The sequence below is a fragment of the Ischnura elegans genome, chromosome 11 (genome assembly GCF_921293095.1).
Source record: "Ischnura elegans chromosome 11, ioIscEleg1.1, whole genome shotgun sequence".
Lineage (NCBI taxonomy): Eukaryota > Metazoa > Arthropoda > Insecta > Odonata > Coenagrionidae > Ischnura > Ischnura elegans.
The window spans coordinates 41,389,950-41,412,653 of record NC_060256.1 but is presented as its reverse complement, the minus strand read 5'-3'; the positions used below and the strand labels follow the sequence as shown (position 1 = coordinate 41,412,653).

Genomic DNA, 22,704 nt, shown 5'->3' with positions numbered 1-22,704 from the left:
TCTGATCATAAATATTTACCTTGAATTCTGTATCATTTTATCCTCTCATTTTTTCCCAGCTCCCTGATGTTATCGAGCGATGTTTTTGCTTCTCATCTACTCTCTTCTATAGATACTTATACATCTTGGAAATAGATTTGCAACATAGTTTAGTACCTGGCTAATATCTCGGAGAATAATTTCACATATCAACGATTTTCATTCTTTATCTTACTCTGAGTTCTTTATACATCGTACTACAAACTCGCGCGCAAAAATTCAGTGGCGTGCCCTCTCGCGTTTTCTTTGCTAACTACCGGCGCGGTACGGTGGTAACAGTAGACGTAAGAAAATGCGCCATCCCCTTTGTTTATAAACTTGTACAGGAAAACGTTAACGAGGAAAATTTGGTAATACTATTTAATGAAGTGTTTTATTTGTTGTTCAGAAGAAATTTAGTACATTTTTAGCTCTTTAGCGCAATAAGTTGCCATGGTTTGTAGGCGCATCAAAAAAATGTATAGATGTAACAAAAGGAAAAATCCGAGCAAAAAACAGCGACTTTATTTTGCGGCCGAGCAATTACGCTGTAATTGATCCAATTATTTGAGGAAAAGTGCCAGTTGGCTCTCCGTGGTTCTGCCATTTTTTTGCTGCTGAATGCTTCGCCCAGCGTTTTTGTTTTTCGCTGTTCGTGGAAGCTTATCCGTGGAACCAGATGACTAGTTTTTCTATTGACCCGGAAGTATTTATTCATCCGTGATAGAGATAACGACTGCGTGGACATTTGTCCTTCAGCTGTGAAATTCAGAACAAGGACTAATCTTTTAGAGAACTTTTGGTAATGACACATCTGTAAAATCTTTAACGGTTGGTCTTGGTACGCGCGGCCTCATTATTGGAGTTGTTTCTTCTTTAAATAAATTTTGCTGTTCTGAGCGTTGAATTTTGAATCAGTTCGTGTGCATATTTAGGTACTGGAGTTTGTATATTGACAGTATCCAGATGTATTCTCCGATATCTGCCGTGAAATGTTTTACTTTCGCCGATGTCGACTTGGGCGTCGTATATTAAATTGCTATTTACCTACCGATATTCGTTATTTAGCTTTACTTTAAACATGGTGATCATCTATCACCCGTAAGCTCCTAATGGTTATTTCCTTTGTCGCTTTCAGTTGCAAAAACATAGGAAATGGCATCCTCAGCTCCGTTAATTCTTCGAGTAGTCGCAACATCAGTTAATGTTGCAAACCGTGCTGGCGAAATTATCCGCGATATTATGAGTAAAGGAGATTTGGGAATAGTAGAAAAGGTGAGTACCTATAAATAACTTCCATTGGCTTTCTATCGGAAATTTGGTGGAACATACTCATTCGGAAAATATTGTTACCCAATTTATACCCCCTTGCTGTAATGCTGAGGTAGCCTATATTATATTGTTTTATTCATCTTGATCGTTTCTCTTTTCAGTTTTCCATCACTATTCAACTATTAACTTATGTTTGGCATAGTGATTGTGTACTATTAAAAGTTTATAATTAATGTACACTCTTTGCATGGAATCTGTGATTAATTAATGCTAACCCATTTTAGATAAGCTTCTTTTTCTTTGCTTCGTATGAATAATTTATAGAGATTTTCATACATTCCTTATTTAACCCTACCAAGGAATTCAATGGAAACAAACTCAAAAATTATTTTTCATCAAATTAGAAATTGATCATCAAAGAATCATGTGCTCTACATTTTATTGGTTGTCTATGATTAGTTGATGAAACAATTTGTTAAAATATACGTATTTTATCAAATTGTTTCATCAATTAATCATAGACAACCAATAAAATTAAGAGCGCTGTATGATCTCATGGCCACTGGCTTTGGTTGATCGTCCCCACAAACTTTAACCTTACAAGAGTCTTCACCATATTTCAGATTGAGTACTTATTTATTGTGTTAAATGTTTTCCTACGATAAACATAATTATTAGGTGAACAGCCCCAAAGTTCAAGAACAAAAATTAAAAATAAAGTGCTCACAATCACAAAAAAATAACATTCAAAATTTTAAAATACGAACAAAGTAGGTCACAGTCACAAAAAAAACTCAAAAATCAATGCCTTTTTATGATTTGCATCTTATTGCTGTAGCCACCTATCAAACTACTGTTATTCATGTGTACTTCATGAACCACTCTTTCTCAGATTTTTATTTTAATTGATTCTGATGCCAACATCATCAGTCAACAAACATTAGATTGGTGGGAAGCAGCTCTCCTCTACCCTACCTCCTCCTGCCAAATTGCCTCTTCATATTTATGTAATTCTTTACTTTAAAATCCTTTGATAATTATTCCTCATAGTTTACACCTTGCTCTCCTTACTTGCCTCTTATCCTTCGATGATTGTCTTCACCTGACAATCTAGTCTGATGATGTGGCTGATGAAGCCATCCTGTCTTTTTAGGGTTGTCGTCCACTTTTCCTCGTTAGTTGATCCATTTGATTTTCATTATTCTCCCTCTGCACCACATTTTAAATACCGCCATGGTTAACTTCTTCTTGATGGCTCTGGCTGATATCATCTATGCCCCGCTACGAATGCTATTGATTTCATCAAAAACATACAAATGATTGCATACAGACACAGTCATGGATTAAAGTATTGACTTAATTGACTTATATTTTTCCTCATTTGAAAACATAAATAGATAAAGTTATTAGTATGCAATGTTTTGGCCCCCCTTGCACTAGGTCTTCAGTTTTTATATATGTTTGTATTATTTTTTGATTTGTAATAATTTATATTATCATTATATTTATATATGTTTATGCAACTAATTTTCAGTGTCGTGATCTGGAATCATAGAACTGTGGAATTGCATGTTCTCCATTGTTTTACCCTTTCTTTACTACCTTTTTAAGCAACAATGATGAGGTAGTAAAAAATAATGTTGTCTCTTTAATGATATTTTCTAGGGGAAAAATGATTTGCAAACGGAGGCTGATAGATCTGCTCAACGCTCCATTATCGCATCTCTTAGCTCACAGTTTCCAGGAATCAGAATTATTGGTGAAGAAGGAGAGAGTGTTTCTGGAGATGTACCATCTGACTGGAAGGTCACAGACAGTGAGCCAAGTGTTTTGGGACTTTCATGCCCAGACAACCTCAAATCTATTAAAGAGGAAGAGGTAAGATGGTTGTCCTTATCACCTCTGTTCCATACCTCAGCTCAAAATTTACAATTTCATGCACAAGATTTTAATGGCTTATGTTTGGTGCACAGATCCCCTCTTTGAGTGCATATTTCTCATGTCCGAAAACTTAAGAAGTGACATCTTGGTCGATGAAATTCAGACTTTTTTTCTGTCTGTCTCGATTATTTTAGCATTGAAATAATACCCCATAAGGCAAATTTAAAATTTTGGTTTGGACCCACAATGTGTGGTCAAAAAGTCAAAATTGTAAAATTTTGCTTGCAGTCAACAAAACTTAGCACCTTTCCCCATAAATATGCCGATTTTCATGAATATTGCCCAAAGCGAAGTTATGTACTAAAATTAGAGGTCAAAAAAGACTCACGATGTGTGGGACAGTCTGTATAACTGCATATGACCCATGATACTGCTGCTTTTCTAGTGTATGGTTATGCATTCATATCACAAAGCCATAATCGGTATTACAGATGATTAACCCATCATAATTTTTGGTGGCAAGAAATCGTGTTTGTTGATTAAATACTTTGTCCCATTCAGTGGCACAGCGAGGGGGGTGTTTTGGGGGATAAAACCCCCCCACAGCTGAAAGAACCTTTAAGTTTAATCCATTTTACTTAATGGAGTAGTATTACTTATATAATAGTGTTAGGATTAATCAAATATCCCTCAGAAAGCCGTAAAACTCACCATTTTGAACCATTAGTCTTAAAAATTTTCTGGAGGAGGGCCGCTGCAACTCCCACTTACCCTGGCAGGTATGCAACACCCCCCACACCCCTAAGTATTAGTTGCACCTAAACCCCCCCCCCCCTTAGCCTTAATTCTTAGCTGTGCCCCTGGTTCATTGGTTATTAGCAATTCTTTTGCCAAGCAGTGGGAAAGTTATTCTTAATATGTTTGTAGGTTCCTGTCTCTTACTCTTCCATTATGGAGTGTTGAATGAAAATCTTAAGCCTGAATCACACGATCATTTTTTTTCGTCACAAAAGTGATCTCTGTCGAGATCACTTTTCCCGTCGGGAAAAGCAATCGCTCTAGTGATCATTTTTCTTAATCACACGGTCACTCCCGCCGTCGCTTTTCGCATCATTTCCAATATCATAGCTCGCTGTCATAGGACCCACATCACGGAAATATATATAGCGTGTTTGTTTATCTATGTCGTTCCCACAATTGTCAAACGCTGCGCTGCAATCACACCATGTGGTCATGCGTTCCGATTGGCTGATATGGGATTTTAGGGACGGAAAAAGCGACCGCACGAGTGATGAAAAATAGCGATGAGAATCCTCATCGCGATCGCGAAAAACAATTGCCGGCGACGATCATTTTGCGCAGTGATCGCGATAGTGATGTGTAATGATCGTGTGATTCAGGCTTTAGTGCTGTTACTGACAACTCTCCCATCCACTACCATTCCACAAAACAATTGCAAGACATAAAGATGTATGAATTATTATTTTGAAACCTTTCACAAGAAGTCATTGCAAGAATAATAGTAAAGATTCTGACTACTTATTACTCCTATAGTGGGATAGGGTGATAGTGAGGTTCAGTTTTATGAGAAAAATAGTGCTGAAATTTTACTTCATATTGATTCTCTGTAGAACTAGTTCATGTAAGGTATACTCTCGCTGATTGTGTTTACATGTGGTTAGACATAATAGATGGAGATGCAGGTTCAAGGCTCTCTCATATGAATTTTTTCCTATTGAGGAAGTAGTGAAAATGTCATGACGTAAAATTCCTGATCCCAAATACATATATTTGATTGTATTTGATCAATTTTTATTCTATCTATCTGATAAAACCTCATTATCATGACCACATTTTTTGTTTCATGATGAACCTGTTTTTCAGTTATTCAAATCTAGCCCTTAAACCATTAGCATGTACAAAAGAAAATTGGCTTTGATTTTATTTGATAATTTTTATTCTATCTATCTGATGAAACTTCAATATCATGACCACATTTTTTGTTTCGTGATGAAACTGTTTTTCAGTTATTCAAATCTAGCCCTTAAATCATAAGCGTGTAAAAAGGAAAATTGGCTTTAATTTGTCTGCGAAGTCAGTTCAATTGGTTATTCATGCATGGTTAGTAGTTTTTAAAATTATTGTTATTTCTCATTTCAGATGGTAATATGGGTTGATCCTCTTGATGGTACCTCAGAATACACCCAAGGTAAGAGGAATATTGACTTTTTAACTAGTAATTTTGCCTGATAGTATAAGGATTGCATATGTATTACTTCAGCTACATATTTGCGATTCTGCTTCCTGGAAGTTTTACATACTGTGGAAAATACACGTGCTTGTTGTAATATATCCCCATTAACTGAAATTAGCTGCAAGGTTGAAGTAAATTTTAGACACTCTTAGTGATAATATCAGCTGGAATTTTTGGCCATTTGTGATAAGGTTAAATTTTCATTTCATATTGCTTCTCTGGTTTTTCTGGGAGAATTAATAATTCTCCATGTATCTGGGTTTTATCGAATACAGAATTTTGGTTGATGTTGGTTTTGCCTGTGATCCTAATGGTATCTTCAGGTTGAAGGTGATGGGATGCAATTTTCTCAATCATTATATTGCCACTCTTGCCTTGCTTTTCCCTGATTGGCTATTTCTCTCAGTAACTTTTCCCAGACTGGAGAGGCTATTCCATCTCTTGGCTCATATTGTTCTTAATTTTTGCCTGTAGAGAACTATCCTGACTGAACCTATCTGAGAAAAATGTTCACCGAATAGATTCCTAACCCTCAAATGATATTTACACTGTCTTGTCTCACCGATGTATTCGTAATTATCCCATTGTTTACCTGTCTACCAGTGGAAATGGTGAACCTTATTTCTAAATGAAATTTTTTCTATTCTGTTATGTAATGTGACAAATTTAATGAAAATTTATGTAAGTCCTCCTTTTTTCTACAATGCTGGTCTCTGAAAGCCTGGAAGTCAAAAAACACAAGTAAGAGTCAATGCTTTGAATTTTATCACCTCAGATTTCATTAATTAGATGTGCTTACTTGTTTAGTATAACATTTGCATTAAAGTGTGTATCCTGTTTTTTTCCAGTAGGTACATAGTTCTTAGAAGTGAATCGGTTACAGTTATTATTTATTACTAGTGTAGTGCTGTGTAATTAATGTTTTGCCTGCCACATTTGTAGTTATTCTACATAGGATGTTACAAAAGTATGTGAACTACTAATCATAATTAATGCATGCATAGCATGAGTTTGTGATTTATATTGAAAAAATATTCCATCAAGGGCTGAACTACTGTCTGATTGGGCTGAAGCTGCATGAGATTCTCAAAGCTTTAATTTTAGTAATATGTTTGCTCGTTATCTTTTTTTGCATCATAGTGCAATTTGTTGAACCAATGAGTTTGCCGCCTGCATTGAATAGTTGAAATGTAGCAGAGGCAAAAAAATCCTGAAGATATGTTAACAGTTGTACTCCAAGAGATTCCTTCCCCTCTGTGTTACCTATATGTAGCAGTATTTTAGTAATTTTTATGAAATGTAGTGGTTATTGGAACCGTGACATGTGGTTTCCGTGAGTACATGCACTCTGGTATAACATGGGACATACCTGACTGTAGATACTGTCTGCATATTGGTAGACACTGACTTTAATTTAAGCCAGGTGGACCTGAAGAAATGAGTATGTGAACAGTTCTGTTTTGTTCTTTTTGGGAAGTGCATATCAGAATGTCTGAAATCTAATTCATGAGTATGCATTCATTTCTCAGATTAGTCTTACATATATGTGAAAGGTCCTTACATCTTTCATGAATATAGTACATGCATATGTAGTAGGAGTCAGAAATGTGATACTAATCTCATCTTTATTGTGAGCAATGTTGGGACTCTATCATTCTCTCTTATAATTAACTTCATGGAAAGTCACACACAACCAAGCCCTGGATGTGGATGAACCTACCTACGCAGAATTCAATCACTCGGCCTTTGGATTAGCAGGGAAGGTCTCTGCCCCACCATTACTTAGGTAGTGAGGGTAAATCCTCCAAATGTCTGGTTTTTTCATGCCTCGCAAAGTTTTCTTTTTAAATTCTTAAATAAAATTATATATTGCACTAATACAATCATCTAGATGATAACATTTGCAAGAAGGGATTTATTTTGAATCTTAAAGTCATGGACATGAATGTTGAAATCACTCAATCCTGTGCGTTCACACTTGATAAATCGGTAATGAATTAATGCATGAGTAAATGTTGCTGTTGCACTTCTAAATGGGTAAATAAAATCCTAGACCAACTAGGCTTCTAACACTCTAAAAGGAAATTTGCAGTTTAAGTAGTCATATTGTAAGTGTTTCCAAGTTATAACCCGCTTTCAGAATTAGCTCAATGAGGAATAGGAATTCATACAAATGGTTTCTTATGTTGAAAACATTTAATATCGTCGCATAAGTATGTATTAGGCAAATACTACTGAGGCAGGCCTGTTTAAATGGCTTTTTGTTCCAGTTTACTCAGAGAAAACTCAATAGTTTTGGGTATGGGCGAGTCTAATTTGGAGAAGTACTGTCATACTGGGGGGCAAGTTAAAATTGACATTTTTGCTTGGGTCCCTCCTCCATTTGAGATCTATGGCGTCTTGGTTCGCAAGGGACTCTCCCAAGATGTACTCTGCAGATTTCAATCAAAATTGGTAGGATGGTAATGTTTGGCAATATAAGCACAAATATGAAATTTCCTGTGCTAAGGTGTATATTGAGCAAAGATATTGGCCTTCAAAATTTGCGTTCTCCACCCTTTTTCCACTATGAGTCCCCTCACATCACAGGCCCATAGCTAGTCAGCTTGTGGCAAGAGCACAAGTCTACCGTTTGGGCCAATGACCAGTTTTGTCTTTTTTAATAAATTCTCAAAATAATTAATGCATTTTTACATCTACCTACTACCTTTCAAGTCACCTCAATTGTGTATGGTGGGGTGTATGTGTATGGGGGTAGGGTGTTTGGACACAAGCCCTTACAAAAAAAAAGAAAGGAGTTCCACAAGAGTTATTTATCATTTCTGTTGGACCTATAAATATAGTGCGGTTCTAACATGATGTTGTCTTTGTCAGTGTGAAAGATATATTTTCTCAATTGCTCAAGCAATCCAAGCCTTTGTGTATAGTCTCTCAAGTCTTTAGTTAAGTAGTTATCATGTAGTTGTTGTGGGCATGTAATTGTTGCATTTTTTTAAATCTTATTAACATCACTCTTGTTTTTCATGTATTTCATAATTGTTGTTAGATGCATGTAACCTTTGCCATTTTAGACAAAAATGTATGTTGTTATGCAGTTAGTTTTGCATGAGAAGTTTTGAATTCCTGATTGGCTTCTTAATGAAAACGTGTGAGTGAACTTGTTTTGTACTCGACACATCACTGCATTGGTTTGACATAGTTCCACCTTAAATTTTGAATTAAAATGGCATAATGGGATATAAATTCTATTTGATTGTTCATCGGAATGAAAAAATGACTTTTTCTGCATTTTTGAGGAAATTAAAATAACTCGCATCCAATGATATGTATCAACTTTGTCTTAATGGTGTCATAAATAAAACGACAGCAAGTGGTCTAAATTATATTTCTAGAAACCAACGTGGTTTCAGATAGAATCTTGTCAAAACAATTCAGCCATATGATAACTGCCATCATTTATGCTCGCAATGAAACTCAATATGTACTGACTTGGTCATCAATTGGTAGGCCTGCTGGATCATGTGACGGTGCTGATTGGGGTTGCTGTTGGTAATAAGGCTGTCGGTGGTGTGATCCACCAGCCATACTACAACTATCTGAAAGAGGGAGCTCCATTGGGTCGCACCATATGGGGCATCGATGGGTGTGGCTTTGGTGGTTTTACTGTTGGATCTGCCCCAAAGGACCAGAGGGTGATCTGCACCACAAGATCACACTTGGATGCCACAGTGCAGTCTGCTCTGGATGCTATGACTCCCGATGAGATTCTCCGTGTGGGTGGTGCTGGGCACAAAGTGAGTTTTAACTCTTTTAGTGGCACATCACTCACAGCAATGTGGGAAAATGTTCGTATAAGTTCCGGCATCCTCCTAAACTCTCTTCAAAAATCTTTGATGCACAGTACATGCCAGTGAATCGGGACTGGTGCTATATACCCCAATGCAGCTGCCCCTTTATTTGATGGGTGCCATAAATTCGAACTCATTGATGTTTAAATGTAATAGATAATGAGATTTAAGAAATAAAATTAATATTTGTTGTGTTACCTATTAGTTCAAGAATTATTAGGAAAGGATACTGCACTTTTTAGCTTTTTTTTAATCCTGATAGTAGATTAAAAATCATGCTTGTTTCTCTTGTCATTCAAGTTTAGGAATAAGTGTAAGCTCTAAGGGAGATGATGAAAGAGGATGCACATTTAGGATGAGTTCAATGAGGAATAAGAATGCATAAAAATGGTGTCTTGTGTTGAAAAACTTTAATATCTTCACATGAGTATGTGGACAAATTCGGTGGCATTTGTCCACTACATACTTATGTGAAGTTTTATCTTGTAAGTTTTATTAAGTTCTATTGATTATCTTCACTTAAGTCTGTAGTGGACAAATTCAGTGGACCGTACATGCCAGTGAATTGGGACTGGTGCTATTTACCCCAATGCAGCTGCCCCTTTATTTGATGGGTGCCATAAATTTTAACTCATTGATGTTTAAATGTTATAAATAATGAGATTTAAGAATTAAAATTAATTATTGTTGTGTTACCTATTAGTTCAAGAATTATTAGGAAAGGATACTGCACTTTTTAGTTCACTTCAGTGGAATTTGTCCACTACATATGTGAAGCGAATCTGTCCACTATATGTGTACTGAAATGGCTTTTTATCCCAATTGTGTGAGAGAAAACTCAATACATTAGCAATTTAAAAATTTGTGGCCCCTGTGTGTATGCTATTTTTGGGTAAGAGTGAGCAGTATAGAATTTTTTACGTATAAGATTTCAGCAAACTCTTTTGAAAACTTCATTTCACTGTCTAAATGTAAGCATAAATTTCATGGCGTGATTAGGGGCCATGTTTCATTTAATCGAGAGAGTTGGTTGTCATACTAAGTGAGAAAGAAGTGGCTGAGGCTTTAAATTTTAATTGTCTTCCCTCCCTTAATATTCTTTGCCACATGGATAAAGACTTGAATAGTTTTCCATTTTATTTTAAAAATTATCTAAATCAGCCAAATTGTTTAAATGCCTGTTAGCTACATAATTAAGAGCTCCGTGTAAGCCTTTTATATTATTAACTTCGGCACTTTGTCCCCAAAACTTTTGCCATTCCTGATTCAGGTGATAGATGTTTTCTCTGAGGAAGACTGTTTATTTTGTTGTAGGTGTTGCTGTTGTTGGAGGGGAAAGCAAATGCATATGTATTTGCAAGTGGTGGCTGTAAGAAGTGGGACACTTGCGCGCCTGAAGCGATTCTGCATGCAGTTGGAGGGAGGTTAACTGACATGGTTAAAGGAGAACCATACCAATACCATGCTGAGGTAGAACACCGTAATAGTGGTGGGGTCCTAGGAACAGCTCCTGGAGAGGACCATTCGTGGTATTTCAGTCGCATTCCAGAATCAGTACGTCAATTGCTCTCCAAGCCATCATCCAGGTAGTCATATCACATAAAGTTGGTGCTGTTGTGATCCAGAATTCTATAGAAACCACGGATTGATCAATGTCTGATTTGTTGTATTGAAATTTTGTTAATTTTGTCGCTTTTATTTCAAGTTAACAGTTTTAAGGCCCTAAAATCCTTATATTTGGTTATTGTAAAGCAATCCAGTTCAACCTGAAAATTTTCCTACTCTGGTTTATCACAATTTCTTATTAGGGGTTTAGCTAGAGAAACTATTCATATATAGTTTTGAAAGTCGGCAGTCCTTTTTAATTTTTTTATTTATGACAAGATGATATTCAGCCCTGTAGCAATCCTTTGTGTTTCTTGGGTATGTATAGTGGCTTCCATAAAAAATTCATTGTCAATAATCTAATAAATACATTGTAATTCCATAGATTAATGAACAGTTATCAACAAGTGCTGCTGAGAAAGGGTACCCAAGTATCACATTTGCCTTTAATACCCTGAATTGACCATCGCCGAGGTTTGAGAGCTATTTAGTGTCACTCATTTTTACCTTATGTTATAACGATGATTAACAAACAAAATCAGTTTTCTCAAGATACATTTTTCTATTAATCTTGAATCTAGTGATTGCCATATTACTCATTTCTGGTGAGGACTTGTAGGGAAAACTTAATTTTGCCAAAAATGTGATGATAATTTGTGATGGAAATGTTGACCCTGAGTTACATTCTTGGTTAGGACTTGTTTACTTACTATTACATCTACCCTTGACCCTACATAGAATCTCAAAAGAAGTCTTTTACCATCCATGCTAATAGACCACACAGAATTTCCACTATCATTTGGCTAGGATTTAAATGTTTGTTTAGGTGTCTTCTAGCTATAACATGTGTAATATATTTATTTTACTCCAGAATTAATAGCTTCCTTCAAATTGAAACTTAAAATTTGGCATAGGTTGCGTCTGTTCATGCTATATTTTGACATTGACAATGCTATTGTTAAGGTACTGGCTTGTTTGAGGATTCAACTCGTGAATATTACTTTCCTTGTGTTATAGATGTTGGTAATTAAGGAACTTAATTCATGAAAGCTATGCCTACTTAACAGAGTATGGCCATTATGCAGTTCGGAGGTCTCTGTTTGGGTGTTGTCGATATCAGCCATGCTAGAACTTTTGGATGTGTTTCTCAGTTCATTCTGTTTGCCTTCCAGCAAGGCCAGTTCACTTGATTCAATTTTATATCATTTTATTAGATGGATGTACTCCTTTTAATGATGGCATTTATGGAGTTTGTTACATAGCATTGTCACAATATTATTCACTCTCTCCTCTTGTCAATTCATTAGTTGGAAGTACCCTTATTTCTTCAATTTTATCTCTTGGGTGAATTTTTCTCTTCCAATGAAAGACTAGACTCATTTCCCTTGATTCATTGTAGATTATTTCATCTTTCCTACATTATTTAGGTCTTGAGATGAGTATATTATGACTACAAAAAAGCTGAACGAAGTATCTCTTACGTAACCGTATTTTCAAAAGCCTTGTGTGTTATATAGTGGCCCACAATTATTCCATATTTATTTCTTGAAGCTAGTACATACTCTTTTCTTATGCTTCACCAAGTTTAATGAGGAAAAAGGAGTGACTTGAGTAACATGCATTGTGTTGTTGTTTCATCAAAAAATTTCTTATTTTGTTATATTAATGATGGAGGGCTGTTTGCATCAATTACTAGGATTTTCAATGGTTTATTGTGTTATATTTCTTAAAAACCTTCAATACAGCGTTGGTTCCATGAGTCACTAAGTAAGATTCATAATGAACACATGGTCATGTGATTTAGTAGATTTGAGTAACCCCTATGAGAATTAAATAAGGTTAATGCCTATCGATTGTCAGTTTTTTGTTATCTGAATATGGCATTACATAGCTAAGCATGTTACAATTAATTATTACACAAAGTCCCCAGATTTTTTCAAGTGCATCAACGTTCTACTTAATTTCAATTTTGTTTAGTAATGCTTTTGACTTATCATGAGTTATTTAGTTTTCTGCTGGGTACATTGACTTGATGTATCTCAGATGTGTATGGGAAAAAATTTCTATTTTGACATTATAGTATGTGAAATTAATAGTTAATATATTCACCTCTGATTGTCACTTTCATATGCATATATTAGTTTCAGTATTTTATTTGGCATCATTATCAAGTTACTACTTAGCATTGATTTATATTTGAGTATCTGGTATTTAAAAGTTGCCTTTACTTTATGAAAACCGTATTATTTCACCATTTGGATGAAGTCTGTTACTTCTATTGTTTAACACAAAGAGTGATCATTATTTGTAGAGCCGTCAAGTGTTATGCAGCTGGTCTGCAAAGGTCTCAAGTTCCATGCCAGGATATTGAAATCGTCAATTTATAAAGGCATTTCTATTTGGTTGGAACTTTCTGTTTATTGTTAATCATTTATGTGCCTGTTCATAAGATTTTTCCAGACTATACTTTAAAATATTTTTATATCAGTGGTGTTGTTATATTCTTGGTTTGATAAAAATATTTTGAAAGACTTGGTGATTTCATTTTTTATATATTGAATATTATACAGGATGCAGCATCATAGTGATAACTTGATTACATTTTTTATTAGGAATGCAGTAGCACTACTGGCAAAATGCCTTTAAAAAAACCATTCCCTCAACACATTCAAGTAAATAACTTGTGGTTAAAAGACAACAGTTTTGCCATTCACTCAATGACTTAATGGTGACTGGAGCATCGTTAATTTTCTCACAGTTGACTTTTCACCATATTTTACTCACATTGCACCATCAACATTACTTTCATTTCAAATTTGTTTCATCCTCATTTCTGAGTAAACAATTTTACCTGTGTGCGGAAGTGAATTTTTCACTTGTTATTGTTATTTATATGAATGTTGGGATTTTGAAGGGGGTCTAGATTTGGGTCATCTGCTGTTGCAATTCTTCCAAGCTTGGAAAAAATGACAACCAGAGTGAGTAGACCTATGGCAAAGAGAAGAGCAGCCATCCAGTAGCGCCGGTACAGATGGCCACCACCTCTTGAACTCCTAACAGGCTGCCTGTTCCTGTAATGAAAATTACCCATCATCAATCTAATGTATTCCCAAAAACCCACTCAAATATAGCTCAAGCATTTTCTCTGACTCCATAATGAAGGTATAACGTACAGTCTCTGGCGTTACTTTGTGGAACTGCTTCATCATAAAATAAAAATACTTAGTTCTATTCTACACTTTATTTTAAATAGTACGACCCGGGTTTCTGCATATCATCTGATGATAGCATGATATGCAGAAACCCGGGTCGTACTATTTAAAATAAAGTGTGGAATAAAACAAAGTACAGTGCAACCTTGATATAACGACACCCCACGGTGCAATAATAAACACTCGCTATAGCGAATTGTCGCTTTACCGGAGGTGGAGCAAATAATAGCCAATATACCTGTTGCAAACAGATATACAGGAACAGGAGTGGTGCCGCGACAGATAAACATCTATCCGATAAATGTAAGCATATATCCAGACGAAAGGCGATGTTTTTATGCATCACTAAATTTCCTTACTCAAATAACGACTAACTATTCAAACAATTTATAAGCGCCGCACTGAATAAAAATCATGCGAAGCATTGTTTCGTCAATCATTATGTTTATCGAACGACAGTTTACCACATGAATTTGAGACTGAGCACTCCATTAACTTCATTTCTAACAGATCGCTAGCAGTTACAGAGGTTAAGGAGTCTCGATGAAAGTCTTCCGGCGGTGAAACCCTCGCTATGGCGAGAGCCAACGCCGAAAGGGTCTCGTAAAAACGAATTTTTTAACACGCTTATTATAGGGTCAATTGACGGTGCATCAGCTATCTCTCGTTATAGCGGGGGTGTCGCTATAGCCCGTACTCGCTTTAACGAGGTTCCACTGTATTTTTCTTTTATGACCAAAATGAAGGGTTTACATTAAAATGTTTCTGGAAATAAAAATATCCTCCCAAATTAACACATTCCCTGCCGTGGACTTTGAGATGAATTCACCCATTGCACCGATGTGTTTTTCTTTTGTTTTTATACTTGGATCCTTTCCATTTGAGTTTTCGAGCGCATTCCGCTACGCACGCCGCGTCGGTCACGTCACATATGCGTCACCAAAGTAGTTGTGACCAACAGCGTGCTAAGAGCAGCCAAAAGAAAGGCTCATTCTTCGGTCATAATGACCAAAGCAGTGTGAAGACAAAGTACATCTTTCGGTCATTATGACCGAAGCGGCGCTGAACGTGTTATGGTGACTTGCATTAACTATGTTACCCTTGATGCGTAGTTTTCCGCGGCGTTGTCTAGATGATGTCTCCATGTTTCTGGGATTCACCGCGTGGATTTTCTTTATGACGACAGTTTCTCCGGCATTCCAACCGGTGCCTTCAGGTCGATCGCCCTGAAGACGCCGGTTGGAATACCAAAGAAACTGTCGTCACAAAGAAAATCCACGTGGTGAAACCCAGAAACATGGAGACATCATATGTTACCCTTTTTTGCAATTTTTCCAACTTTACTCCCTTATTTGTTAGCCTTGATCAATAGATTGAATGAATTGGGAGATTTCCCGTAGGTGCCCTGACACTAGGACATTTATTGATCCATTGTGCCCACTCCATGTTTTACCTTCCTTCCTCTTGCAGAGAGGCAAAAAGAGCCACTGAAGGTATGCTAAAACATTAAATTCAGAAAATAAATTCTAAAGAATAGTCTCATAAATCATCAACAAATACTGCTCATCCTTTTGGAACATGGCATTTACAGTATGAATTACTAGAGCAATAAATTTTCCTAAGGGCAAGATTATTCGGTGCCAAATGTACAACCATTGGTATCCACTAACACTAAAATTATGTCTACATAGTTACATTTTTATCAGAATTATTTTGGGGCCATCCCTATTACGAGATCAGAATAGCTTCACTGAATGCAGTGACATTTGAGGAGTATAAGGGAGGATATTTAACATTTAATACGATTTTGAAGAGTTATGAGTGGAAATTAAATCAAAAAAATCATGTAAATCCAATGGGAAAAGTTGCAATGAAAAATTTATCCATAAATAACTTGAAACCCTCATCAAGAAACATCCCGCTTCTAAGGCATATGCTCTCTATCACCTCCATTTTATTAAGGCTACTGTATATTGTCATTCAAAATATAGAAAGTTCATATCCATCAGCCTGAAACAGGCAAAAAGCACTGTGCACATCTTTCAAGCAGTTCTTACCAGTTCTTGAAAACTACGATTCTACAGAAAAACTTATATGGATTGCATTAATTGACCGCAATAGACAATAGCATATTATGCATCCTATATGTACTTATAGTTTATTTCAAAGGTGCCCCCACAGAAAAAATATTTAGTCATTGTCTGCCATACAATATGTGAGATGATTGATGGAAGGCATGAGCAATCCTCCATGCTAATGAAAGTAACAACTACAGAGCAAAATCTGTAAGACTTAAAACACAGTAAAATATTGAATAAACATTAACTTCTAACCAAAATGACATGGACCACTGTGGAAATAATACAATTACTTCTTACTCAGGGACCACTTTTGATGAAATTTAAAGAATTTGTTAAAATTATATCTCATATTTTCAAAACAACAAATAATACCTCACTTGACCATTATGGAATGAGTAAACTTGAAAATTAAGTTGAGCTAACCAGTTTTCCCATTGATATCTTCAGTACTGCCCTCTCATAAGGTTCATCACAAGCATATTGTTTATAATGTAGACAACAAACAATAGTGACATTGATAGTTTATAAATGAAGCTGCAGGTCATATTATTATGGTCTGGAGCAGTTATCACAGACTTTTATTATAAGCTTACGATATGTATTTAGGTATATTATAGGAGCCAGAACACTGCACAAGAGAAAAATGAATATTTAAATATTTTCTAAAAATCCATTTATGAGTTTCCACTAAAATTTACTTTCGGAAGAGTAAGGTAGATGTGTTTAGAGTATAAAATAAGAGCTTGGGCCAATTCTGACAACGAGTGTTATATAAAAGTTTTAAACAATTTTTTAGATACCATATATGTAAGTCTGAATATAGTCCCCCCCCCTTTTTTCCGAAAATGCCCTAGGTAAAAGTAAAGGGGGGGGACAATATTCAAATGCATTTTTGTAACTTTTCCCGAAACTGAAGCCTCAAAATTAGGGGGAGGGGGACTATATCCAGAGAAATACGGTATTTTAATATGACATCACAGGAAGGGCATTAAATGAATTTTTTACACATTTGGTATCTTACACCAACTATTAGCTTTAAAATAAGCCGTTAATCTTGGCTATATGACAATTTGGTGGTGAAATATAATAAGGAATTAAATGATTCAAGGCAAGTTTTTTTTTTCAAATATGCAAAAAAAGTTATGAGCCTAAAACATACAAATTTATTTTTCACAAAATAGCCTCGGGGTTCGTATTTAGTTTGATCAAAAATCACCAAAAAATCGGAGACCCTAAGGGACAAATGTTCCTTGCAATAAAGAGGAATGACCCATTCATAATCACAGATGAAAGCATGCTAGTAACTGGTACTCTTTTTCTGACTGTATAAATTTCATGAGCCAAGGTTTAGTTCTACCTTATCTTACCGTTTTATGAAATATTTTTAACATAAAAAAAAATATTTCATGGGTAAAAAATTAAAATTGCCTTTAAATATTTACAACAGTACCATACTAATAAAATAGCAATGCTTTTGATATGAGGAGATGAAGCCAAGGGGTCCACATGACTTTCGTTCTAGACAGGGTTAGGTACAGAAATTCATGAAAGAAATATACAAAAACTTTTAGGCTTTGGGATACGAGTGAGATGCTGTTCTGTGCTGGCATGGAGTGGAAAATCAAATGCACTGTTAAACATCTAGTTAATCTCTTTTGTTTCCTTTATCTAATTTCTGTTCCCAACTCTGCTGTTCACTTTCTATGCCACTTAATATTTCAAATTTTGAACTTACTTCCACCAACGAGAAAACCACTCAATTGCGGATCTTCTTTTGTATTTGTTCTCATCGTGGTCAAACTGTTCTTCTTTAGAAACATCTAATGCTTCAAAAACTCGCTTTGGAGGTTGATCTGCAAATAATTAATACAATAACAATTGAATTCAGACAATCAGTGCCAAGTGAGAGACAAATAAAACTCTTAAAAAATACATCAAACTAAAATGATTATATGCCTTAATAATTATCACAAACATGTAAAAATGGAAAAGAAACATTGGTGTTTCCATCATGCCAAACTTTTCATAATGTTACCTCAATAGCTGTATATAATTACCAGAAAATCATTGAGTTTTGGAAAAATTCTTTGCTAAGTAAACCACTAATTATAGAATATCGCTTAATACACTGAAATAATAGACGACTTATCACGAACATATGAATAAAGGAGAATTATTATTGAATCTTCATGGCCACACAAGATGGTGGCAATGATGACGAATCAGAGTATGCATCTCAATGTCCAGCCAACGGTGGAAGATACATCATAAATATATCCAACATGTAATACCCCTAATCCTGGGTTTCCTATCAAACTCATCACTTATCTCTGCCACCAAGGAAATATTTTAAATAAGCTGGCTTGGTATGGAGGCACTAAGTACATACGACCAAAAATTAAAAACATATGTGCAAAAAGGCAAGCAATAAGATCATAAGAATAACAATCAAAGTAGAAAGGTTTTTGTATAACCAGGCATTGTTAACATATTACTATCATATATTGACAACATTGTTTATTATTTTTGAAGAGAAACCATTAAAAACAAAAATTCTCTCAAGTTCATCTTTTTGGCAGTTTTAACCAAGATTTTCCTGTGACGCTTTCTCTGAATTTCTCCATTTTAATACTAGTTGTTTTCATTTAATTACATTGGCCAAGCATTTTTTTTATTGATTTCTCCATAATATTTCATATTCTTTCACTAATATTAGATAAGTAACTACCCATTGGTTTTCCCTAATCCCTATTACATACTTTGCATCACCCACCATGCTGTCTCTAGCCATTTCTCTTCTTTGCTACAGCCCTGTTAAAATTTCCTGGCACCTAAATGAGCTATGGTTATGTGCCTGTCTCCTCCAAATTTTCTTGCTTTATCAAATTAGAAATTTTTACTTCAACTTAATTTAAACTCCCTGGTAAGATGTCTGTCTTCACTCCTCTATAGCATGGTCAGCAGTGGACAATGTGCTGCTCTAAGATGATGAGGAGGAAATTGATTATAATAATTATAATTAATAATTAAACGCAAACAACTGGTAGGTCACTTAATGCTACCAAGCCCACCAAGAAAATGGTGTGATGTGAGGAGTCAAGTTTGGGATGCGCTTTATGTGACTTGAATAAAAAACAGCAACTATACCTGGTGTTTGGGTACTTACTGGTTCCCCGATTATCTCTCAACCCCACATCTAGATTTCAACTTACAATAACAAAAGCCCACCAATTGAGTACTTTAAATATACCTGTTTTACTCCCAGAAAACTAAATGTTGAATCAAAAACTCAGATAAATACAATCCCTTTCCCCACAAATAAAGACATACACACTTTGAAGAATGGATTGCTGTAATAATTCGTTGTTTCCAACATAGAATTAAGGATTACACTCAAAGAAGGCAATAATCAAAATGTTATACAGAAATTAATTTATAATAATATATATTCTCTCTCGTTTAAAACTTGGAGGGTGATCTTTTTTTACCAGGTTGCTTACACTCCTGATGTGCCCTTTATTAATGACTTCAAAAACTTAGTCAGTTGTATTCTAATTATGCTATTGGGTTGTTTTTTATTTTACCTTAATTTTAATTCTTTCAGGATGGATGAGAATAAAAAAATTAAATCATCAGCTTTGCTTGAGCAAAAAAAAGAATTATTTCAAAAGGTCGGAGGTGTCATATTATGTCTCCCACTGTTTAACATTAACATTGTAGTTCAAATATGTAAGGAAAAATCTTTGCATCATTAACCTTAGAAGTGTAAATGGTGGTAACTATAAAATCCCCCATCACATGTCTATTGAGATTGCACTCAGATTAGAGGGTAGAAGTAGATGTATTACGCTAATTACTGGTGATATTTCAACCAACAAAATTTTCATCATGTTTTCAAAATTATGACAGTTTTATTCACTATGGACCCATTGGAAAAGTTTTAACAAATAAATATGATGTATTTTTTACATCAGGACACAAAAAATTCCTAGGATTGCCAAGACATTACACTCAAAAGAACTTAAAGGCTCAATCTCGTCCATAAGTCCTTGCAAAATACAGCCCCTAATATCAAGTCACAGTATTACTAAGACACCAAATATCACAATATATTTTTAAAGGCTCAATCTCGTCCATAAGTCCTTGCAAAATACAGCCCCTAATATCAAGTCACAGTATTACTAAGACACCAAATATCACAATATATTTGTTTGGCAGCTAAGTCTAATTCCTCCATTTTAAGCTAACTTTTGTAAGCACATAACTGCCAAATGCTTCTTCAATGGCAATAAGATTGCTCCTCATTAGAGGAAGATCCTCGGACCACACTCAAATAAATCAAGGCCAGATCATTTCACATTCTAAGCAAAAGCCTAGCTTAACTAAAATTGAGCCTTCTATACCTTCCTCTTAAAAAAGTTACATTGTAAATTCATAGGAGCTTATATTTGCATAGTGAGGAGCTAGAAGGGCGTAAAATATAGGATGTAATTAAGGACCAGAAAATAGATTTTTACAGTCTCAACAGCTATTGATATTTACTTATAATAATTTTCAAGAAAAGAAAATAAATTCCCAAAGGCCGCACTCTTTGCTGTCCTTTGGAAAAATTTTTTTGCTCATCGGTGCATTGAGCAGTTGGTGAATAAGAGAATGGAAGGCTGCGTGTTTGTGGCTGCTGTGGCCAAAGGAAGTGCTATAGATACAGTTATTGGTGTGAGTGGGTTTACGGTATATGCTGAAAGAGATTTGGTAGCCTATGTTCCGGAGATTTCACTGTCTAAGAAGGGAAGGGAGCGATTCTTTTCAACCACAGACGTGAAGCTTATGGAAGGGTATTGATCGTTGAGCTGTGCAAGGAAGTGCTTGATAGGGCAAGCTTCATGTTCATAAGCAGCAAAGATGTCATCAACGTACTTATACCAGACCCATGGGAAGTAGGGGAATTCTTCCTGGCAGTGTTCTTCAAAGAAGGATATGAACACGTTCGCCAGGGAGGGGGATAGTGAATCACCCATTACAGCAAAGAGTATGGCCTTTGGGAATACATTTTCTTTCGACTATTTCATCGATTCCATTTCAATTACCTTGTCGGATAGATATTTTTCAATGGCCGTCGAAGTTTAGACAAACCAATGGATCCGATTCCATGTTCCTCAACCATTCACTGACAGCTACAAGAAATTGCTAATTTTTAAGAATCGGGTGGGAAGGAGTATCATAGGAGTGAAAATTCCTATGCGCTACTTTACATTCACCGAGTAAAATAGTAGCAACGAAGAAAAACTAATAGGTTGCCTTTAAAAAACTTCTTAATCAGCCAATAAGATAAATCTGAGCACTAACCTGACGACAAAGGAAAACTTTCTGTTCTCATGTAGTCCGAAATTCCATCATCCACATGAATTACAGAGCTCGCTGGGGAAGAGTCTGGTGGGGCAGTGGTAAATGCAGAATTAGATCCCGTTGCTTGCCGGTTGGTAGGCGGGTGCGTGTACATCGGTTGAGGTGCCACTGCATTTGGACGTGCATCAGAAACGGCAACATCTTCAACAGCTGAGACCTCTTCGACTTCCACTGGTGTTTTGTGTTCTCTTTCTTCGCTCAACTACAAAGTCAAAAATAAATAATTTAGTTAGTAGGAAAGAGCCAAGTTTTAAAAAATATACGCAAGGGATGATTCCGAAATACGAAAACGTACTAATGGTAATCCAAGACCCGTTCTTGCCCAGTTGACACCTGCAAGGACTTGACGGAGTACATCAGCAACAGGCGATACTAAGTTAGGCGACGGAAATATTACTTCTTTGCAAGTCGGGCATGTGTACCCCGCAGGAGCTGTAGTGGGCGGTAACTGCCTAGCATAGCGGTCTAAACATGCCCAGTGATACACATCTGAAATTGAGACTAATTACATCATGCTCGTAAAAACTATTCAATTCTCGACGAAATAGGAACTTACGGAAACATGTCAGCCTTAGACAATCTCCACTGGCTAAATCTTTGGAGCACAATTCGCAAATTGGGTTGTAATCACTATCATGTAACCATTTTAAATAGGACTGCACAATACACTGCAAAAAAATGTTGATAAGAGCTCAAAATTTAAGAGATCCACTTACTGTTGTTATTCGTTAAGTAGAAATTTACCTTGGCATGACTGGCAACCATACAATGTTCACAAACATTAACACGGTGCTCATAACAAAATAAATTGGTCACGACTCTCTTAGGACATTTACACAAACCCATTGTGGCTACTTAATGTAAATGGATCTTTATGCAAAAAAGAACATTCCTATATTCCGAAACATTATGCTCTTCGACAAATACTATGTATTCTGGCTAACATAAACAAATACTTGTCAACATGAATTATAAAAATTACTCTACCGGCCACGTATCACAGCTGTCTTTGAGATACCGTGTTTGCACGGTAGGTGGCCGACGGCGGGATTTCAAATGAAGTAAAAAAAATGCTTCAACATCAGCGAGTTTGCTGAATCCATTAGATTTTTTTATGAGACTCCATG

The 22,704-nt window shown here is 35.7% G+C and overlaps 2 protein-coding genes across 5 annotated transcripts; one reads left to right on the top strand and one right to left on the bottom strand.

The window, feature by feature from the left end:
* The first annotated feature begins 310 nt into the window (after nt 1–310).
* LOC124167520 (3'(2'),5'-bisphosphate nucleotidase 1) lies at nt 311–13,409 on the top strand. Of its 4 annotated transcripts, none has more exons than XM_046545453.1 (7): nt 311–389; nt 1,157–1,293; nt 2,956–3,168; nt 5,332–5,380; nt 6,146–6,166; nt 8,933–9,219; nt 10,588–13,409. In XM_046545453.1, the coding sequence occupies exons 2-7, from the start codon at nt 1,174–1,176 to the stop codon at nt 10,861–10,863; spliced, it is 966 nt and encodes a 321-aa protein (XP_046401409.1). In that variant the 5' UTR covers nt 311–389; nt 1,157–1,173; the 3' UTR covers nt 10,864–13,409. The 4 variants fall into 4 exon arrangements, with proteins under 4 accessions (XP_046401409.1, XP_046401408.1, XP_046401412.1 ...); XM_046545452.1 differs by lacking the exon at nt 311–389 and adding an exon at nt 444–820; XM_046545454.1 differs by lacking the exon at nt 311–389 and adding an exon at nt 845–953.
* Nucleotides 13,408–22,603, bottom strand: LOC124167519 (zinc finger protein-like 1). Its single transcript, XM_046545451.1, has 6 exons — nt 22,322–22,603; nt 22,134–22,245; nt 21,873–22,066; nt 21,518–21,779; nt 17,907–18,024; nt 13,408–13,949 (listed from the first exon to the last, which is right to left on the bottom strand). Exons 1-6 carry the CDS (start codon nt 22,421–22,423, stop codon nt 13,751–13,753), a joined length of 987 nt encoding a protein of 328 aa, XP_046401407.1. The 5' UTR covers nt 22,424–22,603; the 3' UTR covers nt 13,408–13,750.
* Between the last annotated feature and the right edge of the window lie 101 nt (nt 22,604–22,704).